Below are 27847 nucleotides of genomic sequence, written 5' to 3' on the forward strand. Positions count from 1 at the left end.
ATGGAGGATGTGTATGCCATCCCATTCACTTGACAGTTTTAGATGAAGTGTGTGTTTGGGAGGGGATAAGAGTGCACACTCCGAATGAGAATTATAATATATTTATGACCTTTTGTACACATAAAGTTACAATACAACTGCAACAACTTAAAGGCGGTTACGGTGCCAGAAGACAACATGACAGACAGTTGATTTAGCAACAATAATCCTCTTGACCAGAGGACATGATAACTATGATGAAGCCATAAGGATGTCATGTTTGCTGCCTCATGGACCAGTTTGATATTCCACCAGGCATATAAAGGTTGAGGCAGCCAAAGTGGCCATAGACAGTGTTAGTTAGCCCTCAGGATGTCTTCTCCTCCAGGATGGCCCGTATCAGGACTGGGTCAGCCCTGCCTTTAGTCTCCTTCTGGACCAGACCCATGAGCTTGTTCAGAACCTTCTTGTTCCCACCGCGGATGGCTTGGACCTGTAGGGGGAACAGTAACAGCAGCGTAAGTAACAAATACTTAAGTTTGCATTTCATTTATTGATCATTCAACAGGAACAAGACTGGCTCCTAGCAAAAAGTCGATGTCATGAAAGCTAAACAAGATCAGAACACAACATAGCTTGGCAATATAGAGTGTACTCGTATCAGACACGAGTCATACGCAAGGCGCAATCCATTCTGGACAAGACAAGAGGAATACCTATGTAAGAATGCTGTTCAAAAATCAAATCAAATGTATTGGTCACATACACATGGTTAGCAGATGTTATTGCGAGTGTAGTGAAATGCTTGTGCTTCTAGTGACTACAGCTCAGCCTTCAACACCATAGTACCCTCCAAGCTCATCATTAAGCTCGGGGCCCTGGGTCTGAACCCTGCCCTGTGCAACTGGGTCCTGGACTTCCTGACGGGTCGCCCCCAGGTGGTGAAGGTAGGAAACAACACCTCCACTTTGCTGATCCTCAACACAGCGGCACCAGAAGGGTGCGTGCTCAGCCCCCTCCTGTACTCCCTGTTCACCCATGACTGCGTGGCCACGTACGCCTCCAACTCAATCATCAAGTTTGCAGACGACACAATAGTAGTAGGTCTGAATACCAACAATGACGAGACAGCCTACAGGGAGGAGGTGAGGGCCCTGGAGGTGTGGTGCCAGGAAAATAACCTGTTCCAGTACTAGTCAAAAGTTTTAGAACACCTACTCATTCCAGGGTTTTTCTTTATTTTTTATTATTTTCTACATTGTAGAATAATAGTGAAGACATCAAAACTATGAAATAACACATATGGAATCATGTAGTAACCAAAACAGTGTTAAACAAATCAAAATATATTTTAGATTCTTCAAAGTAGCCACCCTTTGCCTTGATGACAGCTTTGCACACTCTTGGCATTCTCTCAACCAGCTTCATGAGGTAGTCACCTGGAATGCATTTCAATTAACAGGTGTGCCTTGTTAAAAGTTAATTTGTGGAATTTATTTTCTTCTTAATGCGTTTGAGGCAATCAGTTGTGTTGTGACAAGGTAGGGGTGGTATACAGAAGATGGTCTTTTACCAAATAGGGCTAAGTTCATATTATGGCAAGAACAGATCAAATAAGCAAAGAGAAAGGCAGTCCATCATTTCTTTAAGACATGAAGGTCAGTCAATACGGAACATTTCAAGAACTTTGAAAGTTTCTTCAAGTGCAGTCGCAAAAACCATCAAGCACTATGATGAAACCGGCACTCATGAGGACCGCCACAGGAAAGGAAGACCCAGAGTTACCTCTGCTTCAGAGGATTAACTGCACCTCAGATTGCAGCCAAAATAAATGCTTCATAGAGTTAAAGTAACAGACAAGTCTCAACATCAACTGTTCAGAGGAGACTGTGTGAATCAGGCCTTCATGGTTGAATTACTGCAAAGAAACCACTACTAAAGGACACCAATAAGAAGAAGAGACTTGCTTGGGCCAAGAAACATGAGCAATGGACATTAGACCGGTGGAAATCTGTCCATTGATCTGATGAGTCCAGATTTGTGATTTTTGGTTCCAACCGCCGTGTCTTTGTGAGGCGCAGAGTAGGTGAACGGATGATCTCCGCATGTGTGTTTCCCACCGTGATGCATGGAGGAGGAGGTGTGATGGTGTGGGGTTGCTTTGCTGGTGACACTGTCGGTGATGTATTTAGAATTCAAGGCACACTTAACCAGCATGGCTACCACAGCATTCTGCAGCGATACGCCATCCCATCTGGTTTGCGCTTAGTGGGACTAGCATTTCTTATTCAACAGGACAATGACCCAAAACACATCTCCAGGCTGTGTAAGGGCTATTTGACCAAGAAGGAGAGTGATGGAGTGCTGCATCAGATGACCTGGCCTCAACAATCACCCGACCTCACCCCAATTGAGATGGTTTGGGATGAGTTGGACCACAGAGTGAAGGAAAAGCAGCCAACAAGTGCTCAGCATATGTGGGAACTGTTGGAAAAGCATTCCAGGTGAAGCTGGTTGGAGAATGCCAAGAGTGTGCAAAGCTGTCATCAAGGCAAAAGGTGGCTACTTTGAAGAATATATATATTTTGATTTGTTTAACACTTTTTTGGTTACTACATGATTCCATATGTGTTATTTCATAGTTTTGATGTCTTCACTATTATTCTACAATGTAGAAAATAGTAAAAATAAAGAAAAACCCTGGAATGAGTAGGTGTGTCCAAACTTTTGACTGGTACTATACACATCACTGACAATCTGAAATGGTCCACCCACACAGACAGTGTGGTGAAGAAGGTGCAACAGCGTCTCTTCAACCTCAGGAGGCTGAAGAAATTCGGCTTGGCCCCTAAGACCCTCACAAACTTTTACAGATGCACAATTGAGAGAATCCTGTCGGGCCGTATCACCGCCTGGTACGGCAACTGCACTGCCCGCAACCGCAGGGCTCTCCAGAGGGTGGTGCGGTCTGCCCAACGCATCACCGGTTGCACACTGCCTGCCCTCCAGGACACCTACAGCACCCGATGTCACAGGAAGGCCAAAAAGATAATCAAGGACATCAACCACCCGAGCCACGGCCTGTTCACCCCGCTACCATCCAGAAGGCGAGGTCAGTACAGGTGCATCAAAGCTGGGACAGAGAGACTGAAAAATAGCTTATATCTCAAGTCCATCAGACTGTTAAATAGCCATCACTAGCCGGCTACCACCCGGTTACTCAACCCTGCACCTTCGAGGCTGCTGCCCTATAAACATAGACATGGAATCACTGGTCACTTTAATAATGGAACACTAGTCACTTTAACAATGTTTACATACTGCTTTACTCATTTCATATGTATATACAGTTGAAGTCGGAAGTTTACATACACTTAGGTTGGAGTCATTAAAACTTGTTTTTCAACCACTCCACAAATTTCTTGTTAACAAACTATAGTTTTGGCAAGTCGGTTAGGACATCTACTCTGTGCATGACACAAGTCATTTTTCCAACAATTATTTATTTACAGACAGATTATTTCACTTATAATTCACTGTATCACAATTCCAGTGGGTCAGAAGTTTACATACACTAAGTTGACTGTGCCTTTAAACAGCTTGGAAAATTCCAGAAAATGATGTCATGGCTTTAGAAGCTTCTGATAGGCTAATTGACATCTTTTGAGTCAATTGGAGGTGTACCTGTGGATATATTTCAAGGCCTACCTTCAAACTCAGTGCCTCTCTGCTTGACATCATGGGAAAATCAAAAGAAATCAGCCAAGACCTCAGAAAAGAATTGTCGACCTCCACAAGTCTGGTTCATCCTTGGGAGCAATTTCCGAATGCCTGAAGGTACCACGTTCATCTGTACAAACAATAGTACGCAAGTATAAACACCATGGGACCACGCAGCCGTCATACTGCTCAGGAAGGAGACGCGTTCTGTCTCCTAGAGATTAATGTACTTTGGTGCGAAAAGTGCAAATCAATCCCAGAACAACAGCAAAGGACCTTGTGAAGATGCTGGAGGAAACAGGTACAAAAGTATCTATATCCACAGTAAAACAAGTCCTATATCGACATAACCTGAAAGGCCGCTCAGCAAGGAAGAAGTCACTGCTCCAAAACCACCATAAAAAAGCCAGTCTACGGTTTGCAACTGCACATGGGGACAAAGATCGTACTTTTTGGAGAAATGTCCTCTGGTCTGATGAAACAAAAATAGAACTGTTTGGCCATAATGACCATCGTTATGTTTGGAGGAAAAGGGGGGTGGCTTGCAAGCCAAAGAACACCATCCCAACCGTGAAGGATGGGGGTGGCAGCATCATGCTGTGGGGGTGCTTTGCTGCAGGAAGGACTGGTGCACTTCACAAAATAGATGGCATCATGAGGAAGGAAAAGTATGTGGATATATTGAAGCAACATCTCAAGACATCAGTCAGGAAGTTAAAGCTTGGTCACAAATGGGTCTTCCAAATGCACAATGACCCCAAGCATACTTCCAAAGTTGTGGCAAAATGGCTTAAGGACAACAAAGTCAAGGTATTGAGTGGCCATCACAAAGCCCTGATCTCAATCCTATAGAAAATGTGTGGGCAGAACTGAAAAAGTGTGTGCGAGCAAGGAGGCCTAGAAACCTGACTCAGTTAAACCAGCTCTGTCAGGAGAAATGGGCCAAAATTCACCCAACTTATTGTGGGAAGCTTGTGGAAGGCTACCTGAAACATCTGACCCAAGTTAAACAATTTGAAGGCAATGCTACCAAATACTATTTGAGTGTATGTAAACTTCTGACCCACTGGGAATGTGATGAAAGAAATAAAAGCTGAAATAAATAATTCTCTCTACTATTATTCTGACATTTCACATTCTTAAAATAAAGTGGTGATCCTAACTGACCTAAGACAGGGAATTTTTACTAGGATTAAATGTCAGGAATTGTGGAAAAACTGAGTTTAAATGTATTTGGCTAAGGTGTATGTAAACTTCCGACTTCAACTGTACTCTATTTTAGTCAATGCCACTCCGACATCGCTCGTCCTAATATTTATATATTTCTTAATTCCATTCTTTACCTTTTAGATGTGTGTATTGTTGTGAATTGTTAGATACTACTGCACTGTTGGAGCTAGGAACACCAGCATTTTGCTACACCCACAATACCATCTGCTAAATATGTGTATGTGACCAATAGAATTTGATTCGGAAGGACCCCCAGCATCCCATTAGATGAATTTCTGTTGCTTCCCTCATAGCAGAGACACAGACGGGGGGGGGGGGGTCATTGTGGCAGCTCTTGCCCAGGGAGGTCTCACCTGGTCTGGGTGTGAGTCTACCACCTTCTGGCAAATCCTGTGGATCTCTGTGCTGTCGTTGACCATCCCCAGGTCCTGCTCCTTGACGATCTGCTGGGCCGTTTTACCTGGGGTCTTCCACAGCTCCTGGAACACCTGTATGGAGCAACGAAACACTCAGGTTAAACCCCAATCGAAAATTATACATATACACTGAGTAGGGCGGCAGGTAGCTTAGTGGGTAAGAGTGTTGTGCCAGTAACCGAAAGGTCGCTGGTTCTAATCCCCGAGCCGACTAGGTGAAAAATCTGTCGATGTGCCCTTAAGCAAGGCACTTAACCCTAATTGCTCCTGTAAGTCGCTCTGGATAAGAGCGTCTGCTAAATGACTAAAATGTAAAATGTAATGTAAAATGTAAACAAAACATTAAGGACACCTTCCTAATATTGAGTTGTGCAACAGCCACAATTCGTCAGGCATGGACTCTACAAGGTGTCGAAAGAGTTCCACAGGGATGCTGGCCCATGTTGACTCCAATGCTTCCCACAGTTGTGCCAAGTTGGCTGGATGTCTTTTGGGTGGTGGATCATTCTTTATACACACGGGAAACTGTTGAGTGTGAAAAACCTAGCAGCTTTGCAGATCTTGACACAAACCGGTGCGCCTGGCACCTACTACCATACCCCGTTTAACGGCATTTAAAATCGGTTGTCTTGCCCATTCACCCTCTGAAGGCTTAAAAATCCTTCTTTAACCTGTCTCCTCCCCTTCATCTACACTGATTGAATTGGATTTAACAAGTGACATCAATAAAGGATCATAGCTTTCACCTGGTCAGTCTATGTCATGGAAAGAGCAGGTGTTCATAATGTTTTGTACACTCAGTGTTGTAACACATATGGACTTTGCATTAAATGTTTTGGATGTTATGCCATTGTCTTATCTCTCACCTGCTTGGCGACAGAAGAAGAGATTTGTCCATTCTCCTGGAGATTCAGTAGCTGGGCTAGAGCTTGAGGAGAGATCGGACTGAGAGCGGGAGAGACAGATATGAGAGAGATCGGGGGAGAGAGAGAGAGAGAGAGAGTGAGATAAAGCACAGGAGATGTCATTAGGCCCAGTCTATCCTCTCCTGTGTGACAGTGTGACGGTGTCTATCTACCCCGGAGTCACTGTGCTTATAATGAGAGGCTATTTGGCCCTGTCCCTCTCTGTGACAGCCCAGTACCACCTAGAGGGCACATGATCATCAGTGCTGTCTCCATTCACTGAGTCAGACACACAGCAGAGCATCGCACCAGGGACACACAGTCACACACTGACTAAGTTATGAATGGAAATGTGGCGAAACAAACAAAAACATGAATCCACACATAGTCATTTGAAAAAAGTGAGAGTGGATGTTGACAAAGGCACACAAACTCCAACCCATCCACTAGTTCTCAGATAAAGACATAAAACAAACACATCCTTTACTCTGTTTGTTCACAGTCTTAGAACAGTGGAGTGTAGGATAAAAACAGTAAACTCAAAACACTTTCAGCTTATTCCCCAGATATATTCTCTATTCACATTTACCGACTGCCATAGTAATAACAGAAGGTACCAACATGAAGATAGATAGGAAACTTATCGGGGAAAGAAACACATAAATGATGCTTCCTGTCTGTAAGTGATTTCAGGCCTCAATCTAGCCAAGATAGTGGATCCTGAGATAAGATCTACAACATGGGGTTTGAAGTCAACGCAAGACTGAAAGAGTAGGACAAAAAGGAGAAGGAGGAGGAAGTGGAGGACAGAAAACGTGATAGGAGGAAAGGGGGAGGAGGAAGAAGATGGTCAAACAAGATGAAGGATGTAGAGGAAGAAATGATAGGGGTGAGGTGGAGGAGAGGAGAAAGAGATTGAATGAGGCTAGAGTAGGACACAGAGGAAGAGGACGACAACAAAGAGTGTTTCTCACCTCTGGCTGACACTCAGGTTCTGTTGATGGAGGAGGCCCTGCAGCTCGTTCATCACCCAGCCAATCACCTTTCTTGGCCCAGCCTTGGTCTCCCTGGCGACGGCCTCAAAGTAGTCCATCAGTCCGTCCTCATTCTACAACAGGAGACCCAATGGAACACACTCAATAATACTGTATATGCACACACACCACTGTCTACTGCGCCCTGCTGGACAGAGGCAGAAGTGCAGACAGGGTAACAGGCTAAGCAAGAATAGGTTACTTTGGGTAGTTATTACATTGAGAGACAGTGAGGGTTTGTGAGGGAGAGTAAAATGGAGAGATAAAGGAAGAGGGTGAGAGAAGGGGAGCAGCAACGAGTGCCAGAAAGTGGGAGGGAGAGAGACAGACAGGAAGACAGAATAAGAAAGAGAGAGATGGAGAGAGAAACCTACCTACCATTACTATAATTCACTTGCTCAGTTGTACATTAACAGACACACCTACATACTGTAGTGGTCACTCACCACCAGAGTGAAGCTGTGTTCGGGGAGGATGCCGTAGGTCTCCACCAGCCTCTGCCTCCTGACGCTGGGCAGCTCCGGCAGCCTCTCCCTCACCTCCTCCAGAACCACCACCTGGCTGGGGGCAACACCAGGGGGGGCTGTAGAGCACGACTCGTACACCATCAGAGGAGGCAGGTTGGGCTCCGGCATGAACCTGGAGGGAGGGGGAGGGGGGAGAGGGGAGGGGAGTGAGTAAAGTGAGAGAGAGAAGGGATGCAGCTTAAGCCCCACCCTCTTCAACATGTATATCAACGAATTGGCGAGGGCACTAGAACAGTCTGCAGCATCCGGCCTCACCCTACTAGAATCTGAAATCAAATGTCTACTGTTTGCTGATGATCTGGTGCTTCTGTCCCCAACCAAGGAGGGCCTACAGCAGCACCTAGATCTTCTGCGCAGATTCTGTCAGACCTGGGCCCTGACAGTACATCTCAGTAAGACAAAAATAATGGTGTTCCAAAAAAGGTCCAGTTGCCAGGACCACAAATACAAATTCCATCTAGACACCGTTGCCCTAGAGCACACAAAAAAACGATACATACCTCGGCCTAAACATCGGCACCACAGGTAACTACCACAAAGCTGTGAACGATCTGAGACAAGGCAAGAAGGGCCTTCTATGCCATCAAAAGGAACATAACATTTGACATACCAACTAGGATCTGGCTAAAAATACTTGAATCAGTTATAGAACCCATTGCCCTTTATGGTTGTGAGGTTGGGGTCCACTCACCAACCAAGAATTCACAAAATGGGACAAACACCAAATTGAGACTCTGCATGCAGAACTCTGCAAAAAAATATCCTCAGTGTACAACGCAAAACACTAAATAATGCATGCAGAGCAGAATTAGGCCGATACCCGCTAATTATCAAAATCCAGAAAAGCGCTGTTAAATTCTACAACCACCTAAAAGGAAGCGATTCCCAAACCTTCCATAACAAAGCCATCACCTACAGAGAGATGAACCTGGAGAAGAGTCGCCTAAGTAAGCTGGTCCTGGGGCTCTGTTCACAAACACAAACAGACCCCACAGAGCCCCAGGACAGCAACACAATTAGACCCAACCAAATCATGAGAAGACAAAAAGATAATTACTTGACACATTGGAAAGAATTAACAAAAAAACAGAGCAAACTAGAACTCCATTGTAAATACAACCTATATTTATGTTTATTTATTTTCCTTTTTGTACTTTAACTATTTGCACATCATTATAACACTGTATATAGACATAATGACATTGTTTACTGTTAATTTTCTATTTCACTTTTGTTTATCTATTTCACTTGCTTTGGCAATGTAATCATATGTTTCCCATGCCAATAAAGCCCTTAAATTGAAATTGAATTGAGAGAGAGAGAAACTCATTACTATCTACACAGAGACAGAGAGAGAGAGAGAGAAAAACAGAGGGAGAGAGAGAGAGACGCGTTACGATATACAGTGGCTTGCGAAAGTATTCACCCCCCTTGGCATTTTTCCTATTTTGTTGCCTTACAACCTGGAATTAAAATGGATTTTGGTGGGGGTTTGTTTCATTTGATTTACACAACATGCTTACCACTTTGAAGATGCAAAATAATTTTTTGGGTGAAACAAACAATAAATAACACCAAAAAAAAAAGAAAACTTGAGCGTGCATAACTATTCACCCCCCCCCCCCCAAAGTCAATACTTTGTAGAGCCACCTTTTGCAGCAATTACAGCTGCAAGTCTCTTGGGGTACAGTGAGGGGGGAAAGTATTTGATCCCATGCTGATTTTGTACGTTTGCCCACTGACAAAGAAATGATCAGTCTATAATTTTAATGGTAGGTTTTTTGAACAGTGAGAGACAGAATAACAAACAAAAAAATACAGAAAAACGCATGTCAAAAATGTTATAAATTGATTTGCATTTTAATGAGGGAAATAAGTATTTGACCCCCTCTCAATCAGAAAGATTTCTGGCTCCCAGGTTTCTTTTATACAGGTAACGAGCTGAGATTAGGAGCACACTCTTAAAGGGAGTGCTCCTAATCTCAGTTTGTTACCTGTATAAAAGACACCTGTCCACAGAAGCAATCAATCAGATTCCAAACTCTCCACCATAGCCAAGACCAAAGAGCTCTCCAAGGATGTCAGAGACAAGATTGTAGACCTACACAAGGCTGGAATGGGCTACAAGACCATCGCCAAGCAGCTTGGTGAGAAGGTGACAACAGTTGGTGAGATTATTCGCAAATGGAAGAAACACAAAAGAACTGTCAATCTCCCTCGGCCTGGGGCTCCATGCAAGATCTCACCTCGTGGAGTTGCAATGATCATGAGAACGGTGAGGAATCAGCCCAGAACTACACGGGAGGATCTTGTCAATGATCTCAAGGCAGCTGGGACCATAGTCACCAAGAAAACAATTGGTAACACACTACGCCGTGAAGGACTGAAATCCTGCAGCGCCCGCAAGGTACCCCTGCTCAAGAAAGCACATATACAGGCCCGTCTGAAGTTTGCCAATGAACATCTGAATGAATCAGAGGAGAACTGGGTGAAAGTGTTGTGGTCAGATGAGACCAAAATGGAGAACCTCCTTCCTTCAGCCAGAGCATTGAAAATGGGTTGTGGATGGGTATTCCAGCATGACAATGACCCAAAACACACGGCCAACGCAACAAAGGAGTGGCTCAAGAAGAAGCACATTAAGGTCCTGGAGTGGCCTAGCCAGTGCGTTTTTCTGGATTTTTTTGTTGTTATTCTGTCTCTCACTGTTAAAATAAACCTACCATAAAAATTATAGACTGATCATGTCTTTGTCAGTGGGCAAACGTACAAAATCAGCAGGGGATCAAATACTTTTTCCCCCTCACTGTATGTCTCTATAAGCTTGGCACATCTAGCCACTGGGATTTTTGCCCATTCTTCAAGGCAAAACTGCTCCAGCTCCTTCAAGTTGGATGGGTTCCGCTGGTGTACAGCAATCTTTAAGTCATACCACAGATTCTCAATTGGATTGAGGTCTGGGCTTTGACTAGGCCATTCCAATACATTTAAATGTTTCCCCTTAAACCTCTCGAGTGTTGCTTTAGCAGTATGCTTAGGGTCATTGTCCTGATGGAAGCTGAACCTCCGTCCCAGTCTCAAATCTCTGAAAGACTGAAACAGGTTTCCCTCAAGAATTTCCCTGTATTTAGCGCCATCCATCATTCCTTCAATTCTGACCAGTTTCCCAGTCCCTGCCGATGAAAAACATCCACACAGCATTAGGCTGCCACCACCATGCTTCACTGTGGGGATGGTGTTCTCGGGGTGATGAGAGGTGTTGGGTTTGCAACAGACATAGCGTTTTCCTTGATGGCCAAAAAGCTCAATTTTAGTCTCATCTGACCAGAGTACCTTCTTCCATATGTTTGGGGTGTCTCCCACATGCCTTTTGGCGAACACCAAACATGTTTGCTTATTTTTTTCTTTAAGCAATGGCTTTTTTCTGGCCACTCGTCCATAAAGCCCAGCTCTGTGGAGTGTACGGCTTAAAGTGGTCCTATGGACAGATACTCCAATCTCCGCTGTGGAGCTTTGCAGCTCCTTCAGGGTTATCTTTGGTCTCTTTGTTGCCTTTCTGATTAATGCCCTCCTTGCCTGGTTCATGAGTTTTGGTGGGCGGCCCTCTCTTGGCTTTAATGGTGCTCCGTGGGATGTTCAAAGTTTCAGATCTTTTTTTATAACTCAACCCTGATCTGTACTTATCCACAACTTTGTCCCTGACCTGTTTGGAGAGCTCCTTGGTCTTCATGGTGCCGGTTGCTTTGTGGTGCCCCTTGCTTAGTGGTGTTGCAGACTCTGGGGCCTTTCAGAACAGGTGTATATATACTGAGATCCTGTGACAGATCATGTGACACTTAAATAAAGTCAACCTGTGTGCAATCTAACTAATTATGTGACTTCTGAAGGTAATTGGTTGCACCAGATCTTATTTAGGGGCTTCATAGCAAAGGGGGTGAATACATATGCACGCACCACTTTTCCATTATTTATTTTTTAGAATTTTTTGAAACAAGTTATTTTTTCCATTTCACTTCACCAATTTGGACTATTTTGTGTTTGTCCATTACATGAAATTCAAAATAAAAATAAATTTAAATTACAGGTTGTAATGCAACAAAATAGGAAAAATGCCAAGGGGGATGAATACTTTTGCAAGGCACTGTACAAAGACAGAGAGAGACACTCATTACTATCTACAGAGAGAGAGCGAGAGAGAAACTCATTATCTACAGAGAGAGAGAGAGAGAGTGTAATGTTGTGAGTGTAATGTTTACTGTTAATTTTTATTGTTTATTTCACTTTTGTTTATTATCCATTTCACTTTCTTTGGCAATGTTAGCATATGTTTCCCATGCCAATAAAGCCCTTAAATTAAAATTGAATTGAGAAGAAAAGAGAGAGAGGGGAGGGGCAAGGTGTAGAGAAGAGAGGAGAGGTGGCAGTGCATGTGTGACAGAGGGACCACCCAGAGCAAGCAGGGTTAAAGACGACAGAGGAGAGAGGGAGCGAGAGAGAGAGAGGGAGGAGTAAGATAAGAGAAAATACAGAGGGAGCTGTTATCAGCAGTAGAGAAAGATAAGAGCTGAGCGCTGGCTGTATCTCTGCAGGCCTCTTAGACGGCACAGTGTCACACGGTCAGACAGAGAGGAGTGTCTCCTCTACACACACACAATTGTGTGACAGCATCGCACGCATACTCACCGTCACAATCCTTGCTAACTGACGTGTAAGGGCCGTGGGGTGGCGCAAGTTTATCGGTATGCCCATCTACTGAGCCCCTAGCCACGATGACCTCTCTCCTCTCTTCTCTTTCCTGTCTCGCTGCGTCTCTTCTCTCGATTCAGGCCCTACAGCAGTGGTGATCGTAGAATACCACACACCATGCTGGAGGCTGTGCTGCTATCACATACTGAAGTGAATATGAGATGTACTCACCTATAGTCCTGAAGGCCCTCCTTATCTCTCATTGGAATGGTGTGACTGTAAAACAGAGGGACACGTGTTATGGCTTTGAGGTACTGTATGTGTTGATAGTGTTTGCTCGTTATAACAGTTACTACGACAGATTGTTCATGTTGAAGAGGCTGTAACTATGGGCGAGGGCCACAGGTGTGAGGTGTGGGGCCCCCAGTCATTCTGTGTATTTCTGGACCATGTCCTGAAAGGCCCTCTGCTCCTTTGCTGTCAAACACACTGTCAGGCCCCATGCACACACACACACAGTCATGGGAGGGTGTTATAGGCATGTTCCCTTAGATATGCCAGCTACAAAGTCAAAATTTGCTTTTTGTTCTTCATTTAAGGTTAGGGTTAGGCATTAGGATATTAGCAGTGTGGTTAAATTTAGGGTTAGGTTTAAAATCTGATTTTATGACTGTGCCAGCTATTGACCGCTCTGCAGAGCTGCCTCCAGTACAGGATTCATGACAAAACCCGCTAACCTGCGCATTAGAGAGGCAGGGCTCAGCTGTGTGAAGGTCAGCTCATTTCATGGGCTTACAACCCTCGCTGGTCCACAACACCAGACACTGACTGACTCCAAGTGGCCTCATTCATCATCATTACTGACTAAAACATTTTCAAATCAACCTCAAAAGACAGAATGTCTTGAGATCAAAATATCCCACTGAAGATGGGAATACAGTGTTGCATTATGTGGGGTGTGAATATCTGACCAAAAATATTTATTTAAACCCTGAAGAGACGCATACTGTATACATTGTACCGTATCCTGTGAAACATCATATTCTTAGTCAATAGACATTTTTGACATGTTATCAGAAACACTGTAACGTAATGGGACTTGTTGGCTTGGTTACAGGGTTGGTTCTATAAGCCTCTTACCCAGTCTTGCCATCAAACGACCGTGTCTCATTCTGCACTGTGCCACCGCTCTCTAGGACAACCATCTGTCTCTGGATCTCATAGTCTGTTGATGAAAATACACACACACACACGTTAGACACACACACACACACACACACACACACACGTTAGACAGACACACACACACACACACATTAGACAGACACACACACACACACGTTAGACAGACACACACACACACGTTAGACAGACACACACACACGTTAGACACACACACACACACGTTAAGACACACACACACACACGTTAAGACACACACACACGTTAGACAGACATACACACACACGTTAGACAGACAGGCATACACACACACACATCAGGCCTGATCAGAAGCAAGCATCCAGCCAACTGGCACGGTGCTAGATCCTCCCAACATCTGCCATGACACATGGCCATGCCAAAAGTCTCCTAACTGCTGCTAGATTAGTTCTCTGTGACAAACGACTAACTGGAGTTTTGACTTTTAAGCACTCTTTATCACTTCTCTGCACCAAGCTAAAATGGAAGTCTACTCTTGGGATAAATAATGCAAGCGGCCAAGTCACTTCGTATCACACAAACTGTTAATGGCCTGCTGCTCCTGGGGAAGAATTTAAATGACCCTCCACTGTCTCCAGTAAGTTTGAGAGAAAATTAAAAAAGTTTGATGGGAAACTCTGTAGAAGTGGAATTAGTGTTGATGGGAAATCTACTGTTCTTGTATAAATATCGGTAGAAAGCCAATGTAGCCTCAGTTAGGCACGCTGGCTATGTGTGCTCAGTTGTTCACTGAAACAAATGGGCAATAAAGTTGTATTCTATATCCTCCTGAGTTTGTGTGGGTAGGAAAAGCCTATACCTCATGCTTTCTAGTCAATATTAACTATCCCTCTACACGAAACATCTCTTCAGAAACCTTTCCATCTTCAGTTCCTGTCAACAGAAAGCCTGTTTCTCTGATTCATGTAGGCAGAGAGAGTGACGACTACCTTCAGGGATAAAACAACTCAGAAAGAACAAATCATGGAAAGACGTTTGAAGTTGAGACAAGAGGAAGTTTTGGCAGTTACTTCACTGAGTTGCCTGAGAGAACATTCACACAGGCGAAGACAGATAAGACCAGTTGTGTGTGTGTGTGCGTGAGCCTCATTTCTCTGTGTGTGTGTGTGTTTATGCCTCATGGTGTCTCTAATCTTTGACTCCCAGTTTGACTTGCAGTGCACGCATAGTTACACAGCCCTCCGTCAGACGGCTGTTTCAGAAAGATGACAGCCCATGAAAAGGATTCCATGCGGTTTGCTCTTTTTCTGTCTGTCTGTGTGTGTGTGTCTATATTTCCCAGAATGCTCATCCAACCAGCTCATTCCAGACCCACTGGGATGTGACCGCTTCACTTCAGTACCTCCACTAACCCCCACCAATGGCAATGAGGATATCGATCCATAAAACAACCTACTTCCTTTTAGAGGAAAAGCTCTACTCTTCTCACACTATTGCGCCAACCTGAACCAAACTGTGCTGACTCAGATATGGTCTATTCACGTTGTCCTTTTCAGCACGGTTCCAGCAACTATGGTGAAGGCCTAACCAGGCCAGCTCAGTACAGCGTGGTTTGGCTCGGCTCAGTTTGGCCAGAGATACTCTATAATATAGTCTATATAATGACGAGATGGTCTCTGCCTTAACAATGGGAGTCGTTGTCGCAAAGGTGGAAAGGCAGGCGGGAGGAGGCAAGATTAGGTGAGAACATTCTAGCCAATGAGAGGGCAGGTACACGTGTGAACAATAGACAGCTCCGATATAAAATAGTTTTTCTCAAAGTTGCTGATATGCCACGTGTGTCCACTTACACATATATATATATATATATATATATATATATATATATATATATATATATATATATATATATATATATATATATATATATATATATATATATATATATATATACACACTGCTCAAAAAAATTAAGGGAACACTTAAACAACACATCCTAGATCTGAATGAATGAAATAATCTTATTAAATACTTTTTTCTTTACATAGTTGAATGTGCTGACAACAAAATCACACAAAAATTATCAATGGAAATCAAATGTATCAACCCATGGAGGTCTGGATTTGGAGTCACCCTCAAAATTAAAGTGGAAAACCACACTACAGGCTGATCCAACTTTGATGTAATGTCCTTAAAACAAGTCAAAATGAGGCTCAGTAGTGTGTGTGGCCTCCACGTGCCTGTATGACCTCCCTACAACGCCTGGGCATGCTCCTGATGAGGTGGTGGATGGTCTCTTGAGGGATCTCCTCCCAGACCTGGACTAAAGCATCCGCCAACTCCTGGACAGTCTGTGGTGCAACGTGGCGTTGGTGGATGGAGCGAGACATGATGTCCCAGATGTGCTCAATTGGATTCAGGTCTGGGGAACGGGCGGGCCAGTCCATAGCATCAATGCCTTCCTCTTGCAGGAACTGCTGACACACTCCAGCCACATGAGGCCTAGCATTGTCTTGCATTAGGAGGAACCCAGGGCCAACCGCACCAGCATATGGTCTCACAAGGGGTCTGAGGATCTCATCTCGGTACCTAATGGCAGTCAGGCTACCTCTGGCGAGCACATGGAGGGCTGTGCGGCACCCCAAAGAAATGCCACCCCACACCATGACTGACCCACCGCCAAACCGGTCATGCTGGAGGATGTTGCAGGCAGCAGAACGTTCTCCACGGCATCTCCAGACTCTGTCACGTCTGTCACATGTGCTCAGTGTGAACCTGCTTTCATCTGTGAAGAGCACAGGGCGCCAGTGGCGAATTTGCCAATCTTGGTGTTGTCTGGCAAATGCCAAACGTCCTGCACGGTGTTGGACTGTAAGCACAACCCCCACCTGTGGACGTCGGGCCCTCATACCACCCTCACGGAGTCTGTTTCTGACCGTTTGAGCAGACACATGCACATTTGTGGCCTGCTGGAGGTCATTTTGCAGGGCTCTGGCAGTGCTCCTCCTGCTCCTCCTTGCACAAAGGCGGAGGTAGCGGTCCTGCTGCTGGGTTGTTGCCCACCTACGGCCTCCTCCACGTCTCCTGATGTACTGGCCTGTCTCCTGGTAGCGCCTCCATGCTCTGGACACTACGCTGACAGACACAGCAAACCTTCTTGCCACAGATTGATGTGCCATCCTGGATGAGCTGCACTACCTGAGCCACTTGTGTGGGTTGTAGACTCCGTCTCATGCTACCACTAGAGTGAAAGCACCGCCAGCATTCAAAAGTGACCAAAACATCAGCCAGGAAGCATAGGAACTGAGAAGTGGTCTGTGGTCACCACCTGCAGAACCACTTCTTTATTGGGGGTGTCTTGCTAATTTCCTATAATTTCCACCTGTTGTCTATTCCATTTGCACAACAGCATGTGAAATGTATTGTCAATCAGTGTTGCTTCCTAAGTGGACAGTTTGATTTCACAGAAGTGTGATTGACTTGGAGTTACATTGTGTTGTTTAAGTGTTCCCTAAAGTGTTCCCAGTGTCTATATATTAATATATTAAAGTATGTGGACATCCCTTCAAATTAGTGGATTCAGCTATTTAAGCCACACCCGTTGCTGACAGGTGTATAAAATCGAGCACACTGCCATGCAATCTCCATAGACAAACATTGGCAGTAGAATTGCCTTACTGAAGAGTGACTTTCAATGTGGCACTGTCATAGGATGCCATATTTCCAACAAGTCAGTTTGTCAAATTTCTGCCCTGCTAGAGTTACCCCGGTCAACTGTAAGTGCTGTTATTGTGAAGTGGAAATGTCTAGGAGCAACAACGGCTCAGCCACAAAGTGGTAGGCCAAACAAGCTCACAGAGTGCTGTAGCGCATAGAAATCATCTGTCCTCGATTGCAACACTCACTACAGAGTTCCAAACTGCCACTGGAAGCAAAGTCAGCACAATAACTGTTTGTCAGGAGCTTCATGAAATGAGTTTCCATGGCCGAGCAGCCGCACACAAGCCTAAGATCACCATGCGCAATGCCAAGTGTCGGCTGGAGTGGTGTAAAGCTCACCACCATTGGACTCTGGAGAAGTGGAAACGCGTTCTCTGGACAGATGAATCTGGGTTTGGAGGATGCCAGGAGAACGCTACCTGCCCCAATGCAGAGTGCCAACTGTAAAGTTTGGTGGAAGAGGAATAATGGTCTGGGGATGTTTTTTCATGGTTCGGGCTAGGCACCTTGGTTCCAGTGAAGGGAAATCTTAACGCTTCTAGACGATTCTGTGCTTCCACTTTTGTGCCAACAGTTTGGGGAAGGCCCTTTCCTGTTACAGCATGACAATGCCCCCATGCACAAAGTGAGGTTCATACAGAAATGGTTTGTCGAGATCGGTGTGGAAGAACTTGACTGGCCTGCACAGAGCCCTGACCTCAACCCCATCAAACACTTTGGGATGAATTGGAACGCCGACTGCGAGCCAGGCCTAATCGCCCAATGTCAGTGCCCGACCTCACTAATGCTTGTGGCTGAATGGAAGCAAGTCCCTGCAGCAATGTTCCAACATCTAGTGGAAAGCCTTCCCAGAAGAGTGGAAGCTGTTATAGCAGCAAAGGGGGGAACCAACTCCATATTAATACCCATTATTTTGGAATGAGATGTTCGACGAGCAGGTGTCCACATACTTTTTTGGTCATGTAGTGTATATCCGTACATTCGTAACAACCTAAACATTATGCAGCTTCTATTACATCAAATAAGCCTCACTTAGCAAATTAGCAATACATTTTTTTTAAACCAGTTTTGACACTCTTTCATAGACCTCCATACAAAAAAACTCCCCACTTGGTCTACTAATTGCTGTATTCTCGCGTGGACAGATTGACGCGAGTGGAGCTTCTCGCTTCGCCTCTTCCTCTCTGGTTTGTCTCAGTATTGTGAAAAGCCCTCTACAGCACTCACCTAAGGCCCTGGCCAGGTTGCGGGCACTGTTGATGTTCTTGACCTCAGTCCTGATGCCCCAAGGATCCCCAGGTCTGTGGACGGACACGTTGGCATCCACTCTCAGCTGGCCCTCTATAGGAAGAGAGTAGGTATGAGACAGCTGGCCCTCTATAGGAAGAGAGAAGGTATGAGACAGCTGGCCCTCTATAGGAAGAGAGAAGGTATGAGACAGCTGGCCCTCTATACGAACAGAGAAGGTATGAGACAGCTGACTCTCTATAGGAAGAGAGAAGGTATGAGACAGCTGGCCCTCTATACGAACAGAGAAGGTATGAGACAGCTGGCCCTCTACATGAAGAGAGTAGGTATGAGACAGCTGGCCCTCTATAGGAAGAGAGTAGGTATGAGACAGCTGGCTTTCTATAGGAAGAGAGAAGGTATGAGACAGCTGACTCTCTATAGGAAGAGAGTAGGTATGAGACAGCTGGCTTTCTATAGGAAGAGAGAAGGTATGAGACAGCTGACTCTCTATAGGAAGAGAGAAGGTATGAGACAGCTGGCTTTCTATAGGAAGAGAGAAGGTATGAGACAGCTGGCCCTCTATAGGAAGAGAGGAATGAGACAGCTGGCCCTCTATAGGAAGAGCAAAGGTATGAGACAGCTAGCCCTCTATAGGAAGAGAGTAGGTATGAGACAGCTGGCCCTCTCTAGGAAGAGAGAAGGTATGAGACAGCCGACTCTCTATAGGAAGAGAGTAAGTATAAGAAAGCTGTCCCTCTATAGGAAGAGAGGAGGTATGAGACAGCTGGCCCTCTATAGGAAGAGAGGAATGAGACAGCTGGCCCTCTATAGGAAGAGCAAAGGTATGAGACAGCTAGCCCTCTATAGGAAGAGAGTAGGTATGAGACAGCTGGCCCTCTATAGGAAGAGAGAAGGTATGAGACAGCTGACTCTCTTTAGGAAGAGAGTAGGTATGAGAAAGCTGGCCCTCTATAGGAAGAGAGGAGGTATGAGACAGCTGGCCCTCTATAGGAAGAGAGAAGGTATGAGACAGCTGGTCCTCTATAGGAAGAGAGAAGGTATGAGACAGCTGGCCCTCTATGCAAAGAGAGTAGGTATGAGACAGCTGGCTTTCTATAGGAAGAGACAAGGTATGAGACAGCTGGCCCTCTATAGGAAGAGACAAGGTATGAGACAGCTGGCCCTCTATAGGAAGAGAGAAGGTATGAGACAGCTGGCCCTCTATAGGAAGAGAGAAGGTATGAGACAGCTGGCCCTCTATAGGAAGAGAGAAGGTATGAGACAGCTGGCCCTCTATACAAAGAGAGAAGGTATGAGACAGCTGGCCCTCTATAGGAAGAGAGAAGGTATGAGACAGCTGGCCCTCTATACAAAGAGAGAAGGTATGAGACAGCTGGCCCTCTATATGAAGAGAGTAGGTATGAGACAGCTGGCCCTCTATAGGAAGAGAGTAGGTATGAGACACATTCAGAGAGAAGTAATGAGAGATGTGAGAGAGATGAGGACAAAGGGGTGGAGTATCATGGTCTGGGTTTGTGTGTCTGTAATAGACATGTCAGTATTGACCATGTTTACCTGGTGTGTTAGTGTTTGTGTCCCCAATGCAGGCCTCCCCACCAGCCATGTTTCCCTGGTGTGTTAGTGTTTGTGTCCCCAATGCAGGCCTCCCCACCAGCCATGTTTCCCTGGTGTGTTAGTGTTTGTGTCCCCAATGCAGGCCTCCCCACCAGCCATGTTTCCCTGGTGTGTTAGTGTTTGTGTCCCCAGTACAGGCCTCCCCACCAGCCATGTTTCCCTGGTGTGTTAGTGTGTGTGTCCCCAATACAGGCCTCCCCACCAGCCATGTTTCCCTGGTGTGTTAGTGTTTGTGTCCCCAGTACAGGCCTCCCCACCAGCCATGTTTCCCTGGTGTGTTAGTGTTTGTGTCCCCAATGCAGGCCTCCCCACCAGCCATGTTTCCCTGGTGTGTTAGTGTTTGTGTCCCCAATACAGGCCTCCCCACCAGCCATGTTTCCCTGGTGTGTTAGTGTGTGTGTCCCCAATGCAGGCCTCCCCACCAGCCATGTTTCCCTGGTGTGTTAGTGTGTGTGTCCCCAATGCAGGCCTCCCCACCAGCCATGTTTCCCTGGTGTGTTAGTGTTTGTGTCCCCAATACAGGCCTCCCCACCAGCCATGTTTCCCTGGTGTGTTAGTGTGTGTGTCCCCAATGCAGGCCTCCCCACCAGCCATGTTTCCCTGGTGTGTTAGTGTTTGTGTCCCCAATGCAGGCCTCCCCACCAGCCATGTTTCCCTGGCAGGTCCCTAGAGCCTGCAGTATGAGCTGGATCTCTCTGACGGCTGCTGCTGCCTCCTCTCCACAGCTCATGTCTGGCTCCATCACCAGCTCCATCAGTCCCACACCTGGAGGGAGAGAGAGATGGGAAGTTACCTACACTCCCCATATGTCTACATGGGTTTGACTTGCCAGTCCCTGTTCTATTTAGATCTGTATATAGTTGTTGAGGTATACCGATGGGAAGATGAACTCCATCTACCTGCTCTGTTGAGGTCTATAAGGGTCTGGCTCCTGTAGTCATCGTGGAGGCTTTTGCCACTGTCCTGCTCCAGCTGGATCTGTTTGATCCTGACACTCTTGGTGACCACCGTGTTCCTCTTACGGCCGCCCAGGTGACTGTAGGTCAGGGTTCCGTCCACCGCGATGGGCAGCCTCTGTTGGGTGATCTGGTAGCCCGCCTGGATGGAGGAAACACATTAAACTAGAAAAGGTCAATTTTGTGTGCTTGCTTCAGCAGTCTAAATGTGTCTCATGTATCAGGTATGTAATAGCCTGGTCTCCTATGCTGTATAAACCTGACATTTGGCATGACAACGACTATAGGTTTTACCTATAGAGGACTCCTCGCAAACAGATCTGGGACCAGGCTTAGGTATTTAATTACAGCCACTATATAATAAAATGTAGTCATTTATATTATAGACACTATAGGAAAAAGGGGTTAATACCAAAATAAACTTGGCCTGCCTAATCAACGATTTACCGTTACAAATAACTTGGAAATAACTTTAATATTTATAGGGGTCAAGAGTGTTATGAACAAAATAGCAATCCCATACATTAAACATGAGCTAAGATTCATCCATTCGTTAGTTACTTTGGGGGATAGTAGGCCCCAAACGCTGGTTACTCCAACTCATTATTATGCGGTTGGAATATTATTGTTGTTTCGTTGAGAGGGGTTCAAAGTCACAAAAGCGAACTGGATGAATATTTTATCTGTTATTTTGTTCTGAAGAGCAGCTGTGCTGGCTGCCGCTATTCCACAAGTGAGTACCGTAGCGCGATGTCCCGTTGCCACGGCAACCGCTGCTAGAAAAGACGAAACATTCATCATACTTATTGGCATGCCGACGAAGAAAAAGAAGAGGGAAGGAATAAATACAGTGGGGGGAAAAAAGTATTTAGTCAGCCACCAATTGTGCAAGTTCTCCCACTTAAAAAGATGAGAGAGGCCTGTAATTTTCATCATAGGTACACGTAAACTATGACAGACAAAATGAGGGGAAAAAATCCAGAAAATCACATTGTAGGATTTTTAATGAATTTATTTGCAAATTATGGTGGAAAATAAGTATTTGGTCAATAACAAAAGTTTCTCAATACTTTGTTATATACCCTTTGTTGGCAATGACACAGGTCAAACGTTTTCTGTAAGTCTTCACAAGGTTTTCACACACTGTTGCTGGTATTTTGGCCCATTCCTCCATGCAGATCTCCTCTAGAGCAGTGATGTTTTGGGGCTGTCGCTGGGCAACACGGACTTTCAACTCCCTCCAAAGATTTTCTATGGGGTTGAGATCTGGAGACTGGCTAGGCCACTCCAGGACCTTGAAATGCTTCTTACGAAGCCACTCCTTCGTTGCCCGGGCGGTGTGTTTGGGATCATTGTCATGCTGAAAGACCCAGCCACGTTTCATCTTCAATGCCCTTGCTGATGGAAGGAGGCTTTCACTCAAAATCTCACGATACATGGCCCCATTCATTCTTTCCTTTACACGGATCAGTCGTCCTGGTCCCTTTGCAGAAAAACAGCCCCAAAGCATGATGTTTCCACCCCCATGCTTCACAGTAGGTATGGTGTTCTTTGGATGCAACTCAGCATTCTTTGTCCTCCAAACACGACGAGTTGAGTTTTTACCAAAAAGTTATATTTTGGTTTCATCTGACCATATGACATTCTCCCAATCCTCTTCTGGATCATCCAAATGCACTCTAGCAAACTTCAGACGGGCCTGGACATGTACTGGCTTAGGCAGGGGGACACGTCTTGCACTGCAGGATTTGAGTCCCTGGCGGCGTAGTGTGTTACTGATGGTAGGCTTTGTTACTTTGGTCCCAGCTCTCTGCAGGTCATTCACTAGGTCCCCCCGTGTGGTTCTGGGATTTTTGCTCACCGTTCTTGTGATCATTTTGACCCCACGGGGTGAGATCTCGCGTGGAGCCCCAGATCGAGGGAGATTATCAGTGGTCTTGTATGTCTTCCATTTCCTAATAATTGCTCCCACAGTTGATTTATTCAAACCAAGCTGCTTACCTATTGCAGATTCAGTCTTCCCAGCCTGGTGCAGGTCTACAATTTTGTTTCTGGTGTCCTTTGACAGCTCTTTGGTCTTGGCCATAGTGGAGTTTGGAGTGTGACTGTTTGAGGTTGTGGACAGGTGTATACTGATAACAAGTTCAAACAGGTGCCATTAATACAGGTAACGAGTGGAGGACAGAGGAGCCTCTTAAAGAAGAAGTTACAGGTCTGTGAGAGCCAGAAATCTTGCTTGTTTGTAGGTGACCAAATACTTATTTTCCACCATAATTTGCAAATAAAATCATTAAAAATCCTACAATGTGATTTTCTGGAAAAAAAATTCTCAATTTGTCTGTCATAGTTGACGTGTACCTATGATGAAAATTACAGGCCTCTCTCATCTTTTTAAGTGGGAGAACTTGCACAATTGGTGGCTGACTAAATACTTTTTTTCCCCACTGTATGAGAGAAAAAAGGTAATTCGCCATAACCATCTGTGTGTTGTATTGTACCTGATCAACAAATCAATCACTTTAACAACACAAACATAACGGGCCCAGGGAGACATTCCATTTTATCTCAGCGGTGTACTATAAATACAGGTTTATAGCATTAAAATATGCTGATTTCTCCCTTTCTAGAATCAATTCTCTCATAGAGCTCTGTCAGTGTCAATGCAAATGTAGTTCATTAGCTCAAGTGCCTCCTAGTTAGCATACTGTATGCATTTCTGTTCCCACATAGGCTACATTAGTAAGCTTAGCATCCACCAAAATGGTGGATAATTTGCAATTCCTGCATAATCAGTCAAGGGGTGTTGGTGCTTTGTATAATGAGGGGCAGCTGAAGTTGGATGCAGACCAGTGGTGGTAAAAACTGTTAAAGCTCTTCAAGTCACACCCCAGCACCAAAGCCTTATGAGCAGTCTGGTATTAAAGCACTCAGTCTGTTCAGAAAAGTAAATCTAAGCCTGAGAGCTATCTAGGCCTATAAAACACACTATCTCTCCAAACAGACTCCTTCTACATGTGCCACTGCACTGAGTAGTTTTCAGATTCAGTTCACTGAATCTAAGCTGTCTTCAACTGATTCAATGCACCAAACGATTCCCCTCTACAACCCTTGATTCAACTAGGCCTACAGTACCTACTGTATGTCCACGTCTCACAAACAGATTAATTTGAGTCATTAAATAGTCGTCAGGGATAACGTCTGCACAGAAAACACTCAAGAAAAGTATAATTATGCATATCTGCTAGTAGCTTAGTGTGAAGCTGCTGGTGGATGTTTTTAAGACTAGGTTAGCTGTTAAAACATTATACCTGCCTGCCACTTCAATTCATTCCTGCTGCTGGTCTGGCAAGCACATCATAAATCATTTAATAAGCAGCAGTGTGTTCGTTGTGTGAAATTAAATCGTGGATTCAAGGAACATCAATAATGAACAACTCCATTTTGGAATATCTGTGTTCTTATTAAATGCATGGGTTTTTTTATGTCTTAGTTCTATCTACTTTATTAGGCTGGTAGTAAAATAATTGAATAGAGAATGTGCTGCTTAATGCTTCAGTCATCATGGCTATTATTTTCTCTCTATATAATTGATATCATAAAGAGAGCATGAACATCCCTCCCAACTGAACGTAATGCATTAGCATGATTTAATATGCAATACAGGCCTTTTACTCTCAATCCCTATTCCCAGTCTATTTCCCAGGCCTGGTAAAACACAGGTGTTGTCTACTGGGAAAGCAAAAACATATTTATAAACGTTGGTACCACTTGTGGGCATGGTGAAAATGTAAATCTTAACTGGCCCTATCGTTTCCACAGTGCATGTTTTAACATAACCCAAAGAGAGAGGTGATGCAACACTCCGTAAGCGGACTGAAAATCCACAACGGGGATACAAGACGAGGTGGGATTTGGGAATAATCTTTCGGCTTCCTGCTGGGATTTCACCACTGGGATACATGTCGGAGCTACGGAAATAAATAATCTATCTCTGCTGTGAGGAAGGATTATGCAGCTGTAGCATCCAGATAACATTATTTCCAATGAATCTGACTGTTGGGTTAGAAGACAACACAATCTTCTAACAATCTAGGCTTGGCAGGTCTTGTGTTGATAATATGCTTTCATTCAAAACAACTAGAATGACTTAGACCATCATGTCATCTAGTTCATTTCTTCATTTAAAGGATATTGACATACCATAACATTAAGACAACTGCACTAACAACCCGATGATCAACAGTCCATTCCCTGACCCCCCAAAATAACCCTCACAAGCTACTCTATTGGTCATTAGAAATGACCTTAGGACAAAGTTAGGGAAGCTTTTCAAACTCTTCACTCATCTAATACAGGAAATGTATGGATTGCACTGTAACAGACAAATCTCCTAGATGTCTTGTAATTTTCTTGAGAGTGGAAAGTCACATTATGGATTAATACCGCTAAGGCACTTAAATTATTCAAATTCATCCTTTTCTCAGTCGACAATTTCTCATCATCTGCTCGTCAAGAGTAATGTCTGGGTAATTTCTTTCTACATAGGTCACATTAACATAGGGCTTTCCAAAGTGAAATGAAACTTTTTAGGGATCATCAACTTTTTGGGAGGCTTTGTAGGGCAATTGCTATTGAATCTCTTCGACTCTTCCTATGACATGTTGTCTTGATGCCAAAGTTATAAAATGTAAATCATAACGGCACTAAAATTACCCAGGAGCACCTGGCAGCAAGGTGAGGGTGAATATCACTTGGCCGTGACTTGACTCCTAACGGCTAACAGATTGCAGGAACAGAAGCTGTCATTTGCCTCGATATCGTGGCAATAAGCTTTTCTGCCGGTTCAGCAAGACTCATCATTATTCAATTATAGCCTAGCTCAAGGACAGGGAGAAGTAAAATGGGATAGTTACTTTGGGGAGAGACTGCTGCTTCGACCGATGAGAGCTGCTTATTAACGGGGGAGTAAGTTGTCTCCTCTATGATTTAGGCTGGGTTACTGTATTCAAGAACTGCTGATGTAGCCTAAAAAGGGCTTTAGAAATAAATGTGATTGACGACTGCTTGTGATTGGAGGATAGATGGGGTCGGGGTTGACTTACAGGAAGGTCAGCGTAGAAGTAGTGCTTCCTGTCAAAGAGAGACTTCCTGTTGATGGTACAGTTAAGGGCCAAGCCTGTCATCACTGCAGCCTCCACACATCGTCTGTTCAGCACCTGAGGAGGAAGAGGAAAGGAACATAGGCCTACTTGGTAAAATGACTATGTAGATCGACATATTGTAGGCTAGGTTACATAGACCAGATTTTGTTATGATGGACAAAAACGGTATTATTATGCAGTGAATAGACAAACAGCCTTTATTGACAAGAGACATGTTTATCATCAGATGCACGATAACTCACTGGTAGAGTTCCAGGTAAGGAGGCATCAAAGAAGGACACCAGGGAGTTAGGTGGAGCCTGGAACCCGACCTGGGAGCCAGAAAACAGCTTGGTGTTGGAGTGGATCTGAGCATGGATCTCCAGACCCACTACACCTACCAACTCCTGGGGAGCACTACAACCACACATATACAGTCAGAGAAATTAACACTTACAAATGGGAGGCCACCATATCAACACCACGATTTCATTTTCTGAACTGACTAATAGACTGGACTTATGAATAGCTAACTGCCAGGGTTGTCTGTTATTGGAGTTTAGATGTGGGTAATTCATTACAGTACAGCATTTTAGACAGTTCTGTTGGTGGACTTATTGCCGCGTTCAAAACAGGGAACTCGGAAATCTCCGACTTCAGTGCGTTCAAAACAACTGGGAACTCGAAAAAAAACGAACTCCGACTGGGAAAATCGATTTGAACAGTCATCCAACTTGGAAACTCGGTCCTCTTTCTAGAGCTCCGACTTTCCGACCTAAAGATCACTGACGTCATGAGTTCCCAGTTGTTTTGAATGCGGAATATCAGCAAAACTTTAGTGACATCATCATACCTAATCAAAATCTGTCAAGTCAACCTGCGAGGATGCTCTGAAGGCAGAGAGAGTGGTAAGGAGGACAATATTTACATATTTGGAAAGGAGGCTATCATGCAGACGACCAGCTATAAATCAATCGCATCAAGGTTTTTAACGTCTAAATACGGAAGGGAATGTGGTTCTGAATTCTGTGCGACTCTCACCCTCGCTAACTTGTACAGGCGCGCGCACACGATACACAAACAGTGCACACCAGTGCGACCTACCTTTTTGTTTGGGCTTGACTCTGACATCGGGAGACAGACGTACATATTCTCCTTATCACACACCAACTGTGCCTTTGGTGAGAAGTAATCGTTGGATAAAATATTGCAATTTGTTTATTCATTTTACATAGCAATGCAGTCATTCCTGCAGAGGAGCCTGCCATGTTTAGCCCTACTGTTTAGGGTATTGTGGTAGTTGTAGTCATAGTAAACCAAGTTTAATACAAAATGCGAGGGAAGTGCATTTAGGAAAACTTAAAACCCCACAATGCAACAAATTAAGATAACGCATATTTCGAATTTCCGGCGATTTGTGTGACACCTTCCGGCTACAAGAGCAGCGTTTGTGTGGCGGGAGTTTTCCACATCGTTGTCAAGGTTGGTTGTTTACACCGAAATAAGT

General features: G+C 44.6%; 2 protein-coding genes across 4 annotated transcripts in view; one reads left to right on the forward strand and one right to left on the reverse strand.

Moving 5' to 3' along the window:
* tmem154 (transmembrane protein 154) overlaps positions 1 to 27847 on the forward strand; it is a 633868-nt gene that overhangs the window by 124064 nt on the left and 481957 nt on the right. The window lies entirely within an intron of this gene.
* LOC311110092 (glutamyl-tRNA(Gln) amidotransferase subunit B, mitochondrial-like) lies at positions 86 to 27616 on the reverse strand. Of its 2 annotated transcripts, none has more exons than XM_084188657.1 (13): positions 27445 to 27616; positions 26604 to 26672; positions 26302 to 26415; positions 21143 to 21341; positions 20886 to 21008; positions 18606 to 18719; positions 13638 to 13722; positions 12729 to 12773; positions 7731 to 7923; positions 7225 to 7358; positions 6212 to 6290; positions 5283 to 5417; positions 86 to 472 (listed from the first exon to the last, which is right to left on the reverse strand). In XM_084188657.1, the coding sequence occupies exons 1-13, from the start codon at positions 27487 to 27489 to the stop codon at positions 347 to 349; spliced, it is 1461 nt and encodes a 486-aa protein (XP_084044783.1). In that variant the 5' UTR covers positions 27490 to 27616; the 3' UTR covers positions 86 to 346. The 2 variants fall into 2 exon arrangements, with proteins under 2 accessions (XP_084044783.1, XP_084044782.1); XM_084188656.1 differs by having other exon boundaries at positions 26604 to 26757; positions 27445 to 27612.

The sequence above is a fragment of the Coregonus lavaretus genome (genome assembly GCF_964263955.1).
Source record: "Coregonus lavaretus genome assembly, contig: SUPER_35_unloc_1, whole genome shotgun sequence".
Taxonomy (NCBI): Eukaryota; Metazoa; Chordata; class Actinopteri; order Salmoniformes; family Salmonidae; genus Coregonus; species Coregonus lavaretus.

What these genes read in the sequence shown, in the direction of transcription:
- LOC311110092 (XM_084188656.1), bottom strand. Translation starts at nt 27,608, where the DNA reads ATGGCAGGCTCCTCTGCAGGAATGACTGCATTGCTATGTAAAATGAAT. An exon ending in ACTTCTACGCTGACCTTCCT is followed by an intron (nt 21,342 to 26,301) that starts GTAAGTCAACCC and finishes TCCTCCATCCAG; the next exon opens with GCGGGCTACCAGATCACCCA. An exon ending in CTTCTTCTGTCGCCAAGCAG is followed by an intron (nt 5,418 to 6,211) that starts GTGAGAGATAAG and finishes TGCTCCATACAG; the next exon opens with GTGTTCCAGGAGCTGTGGAA.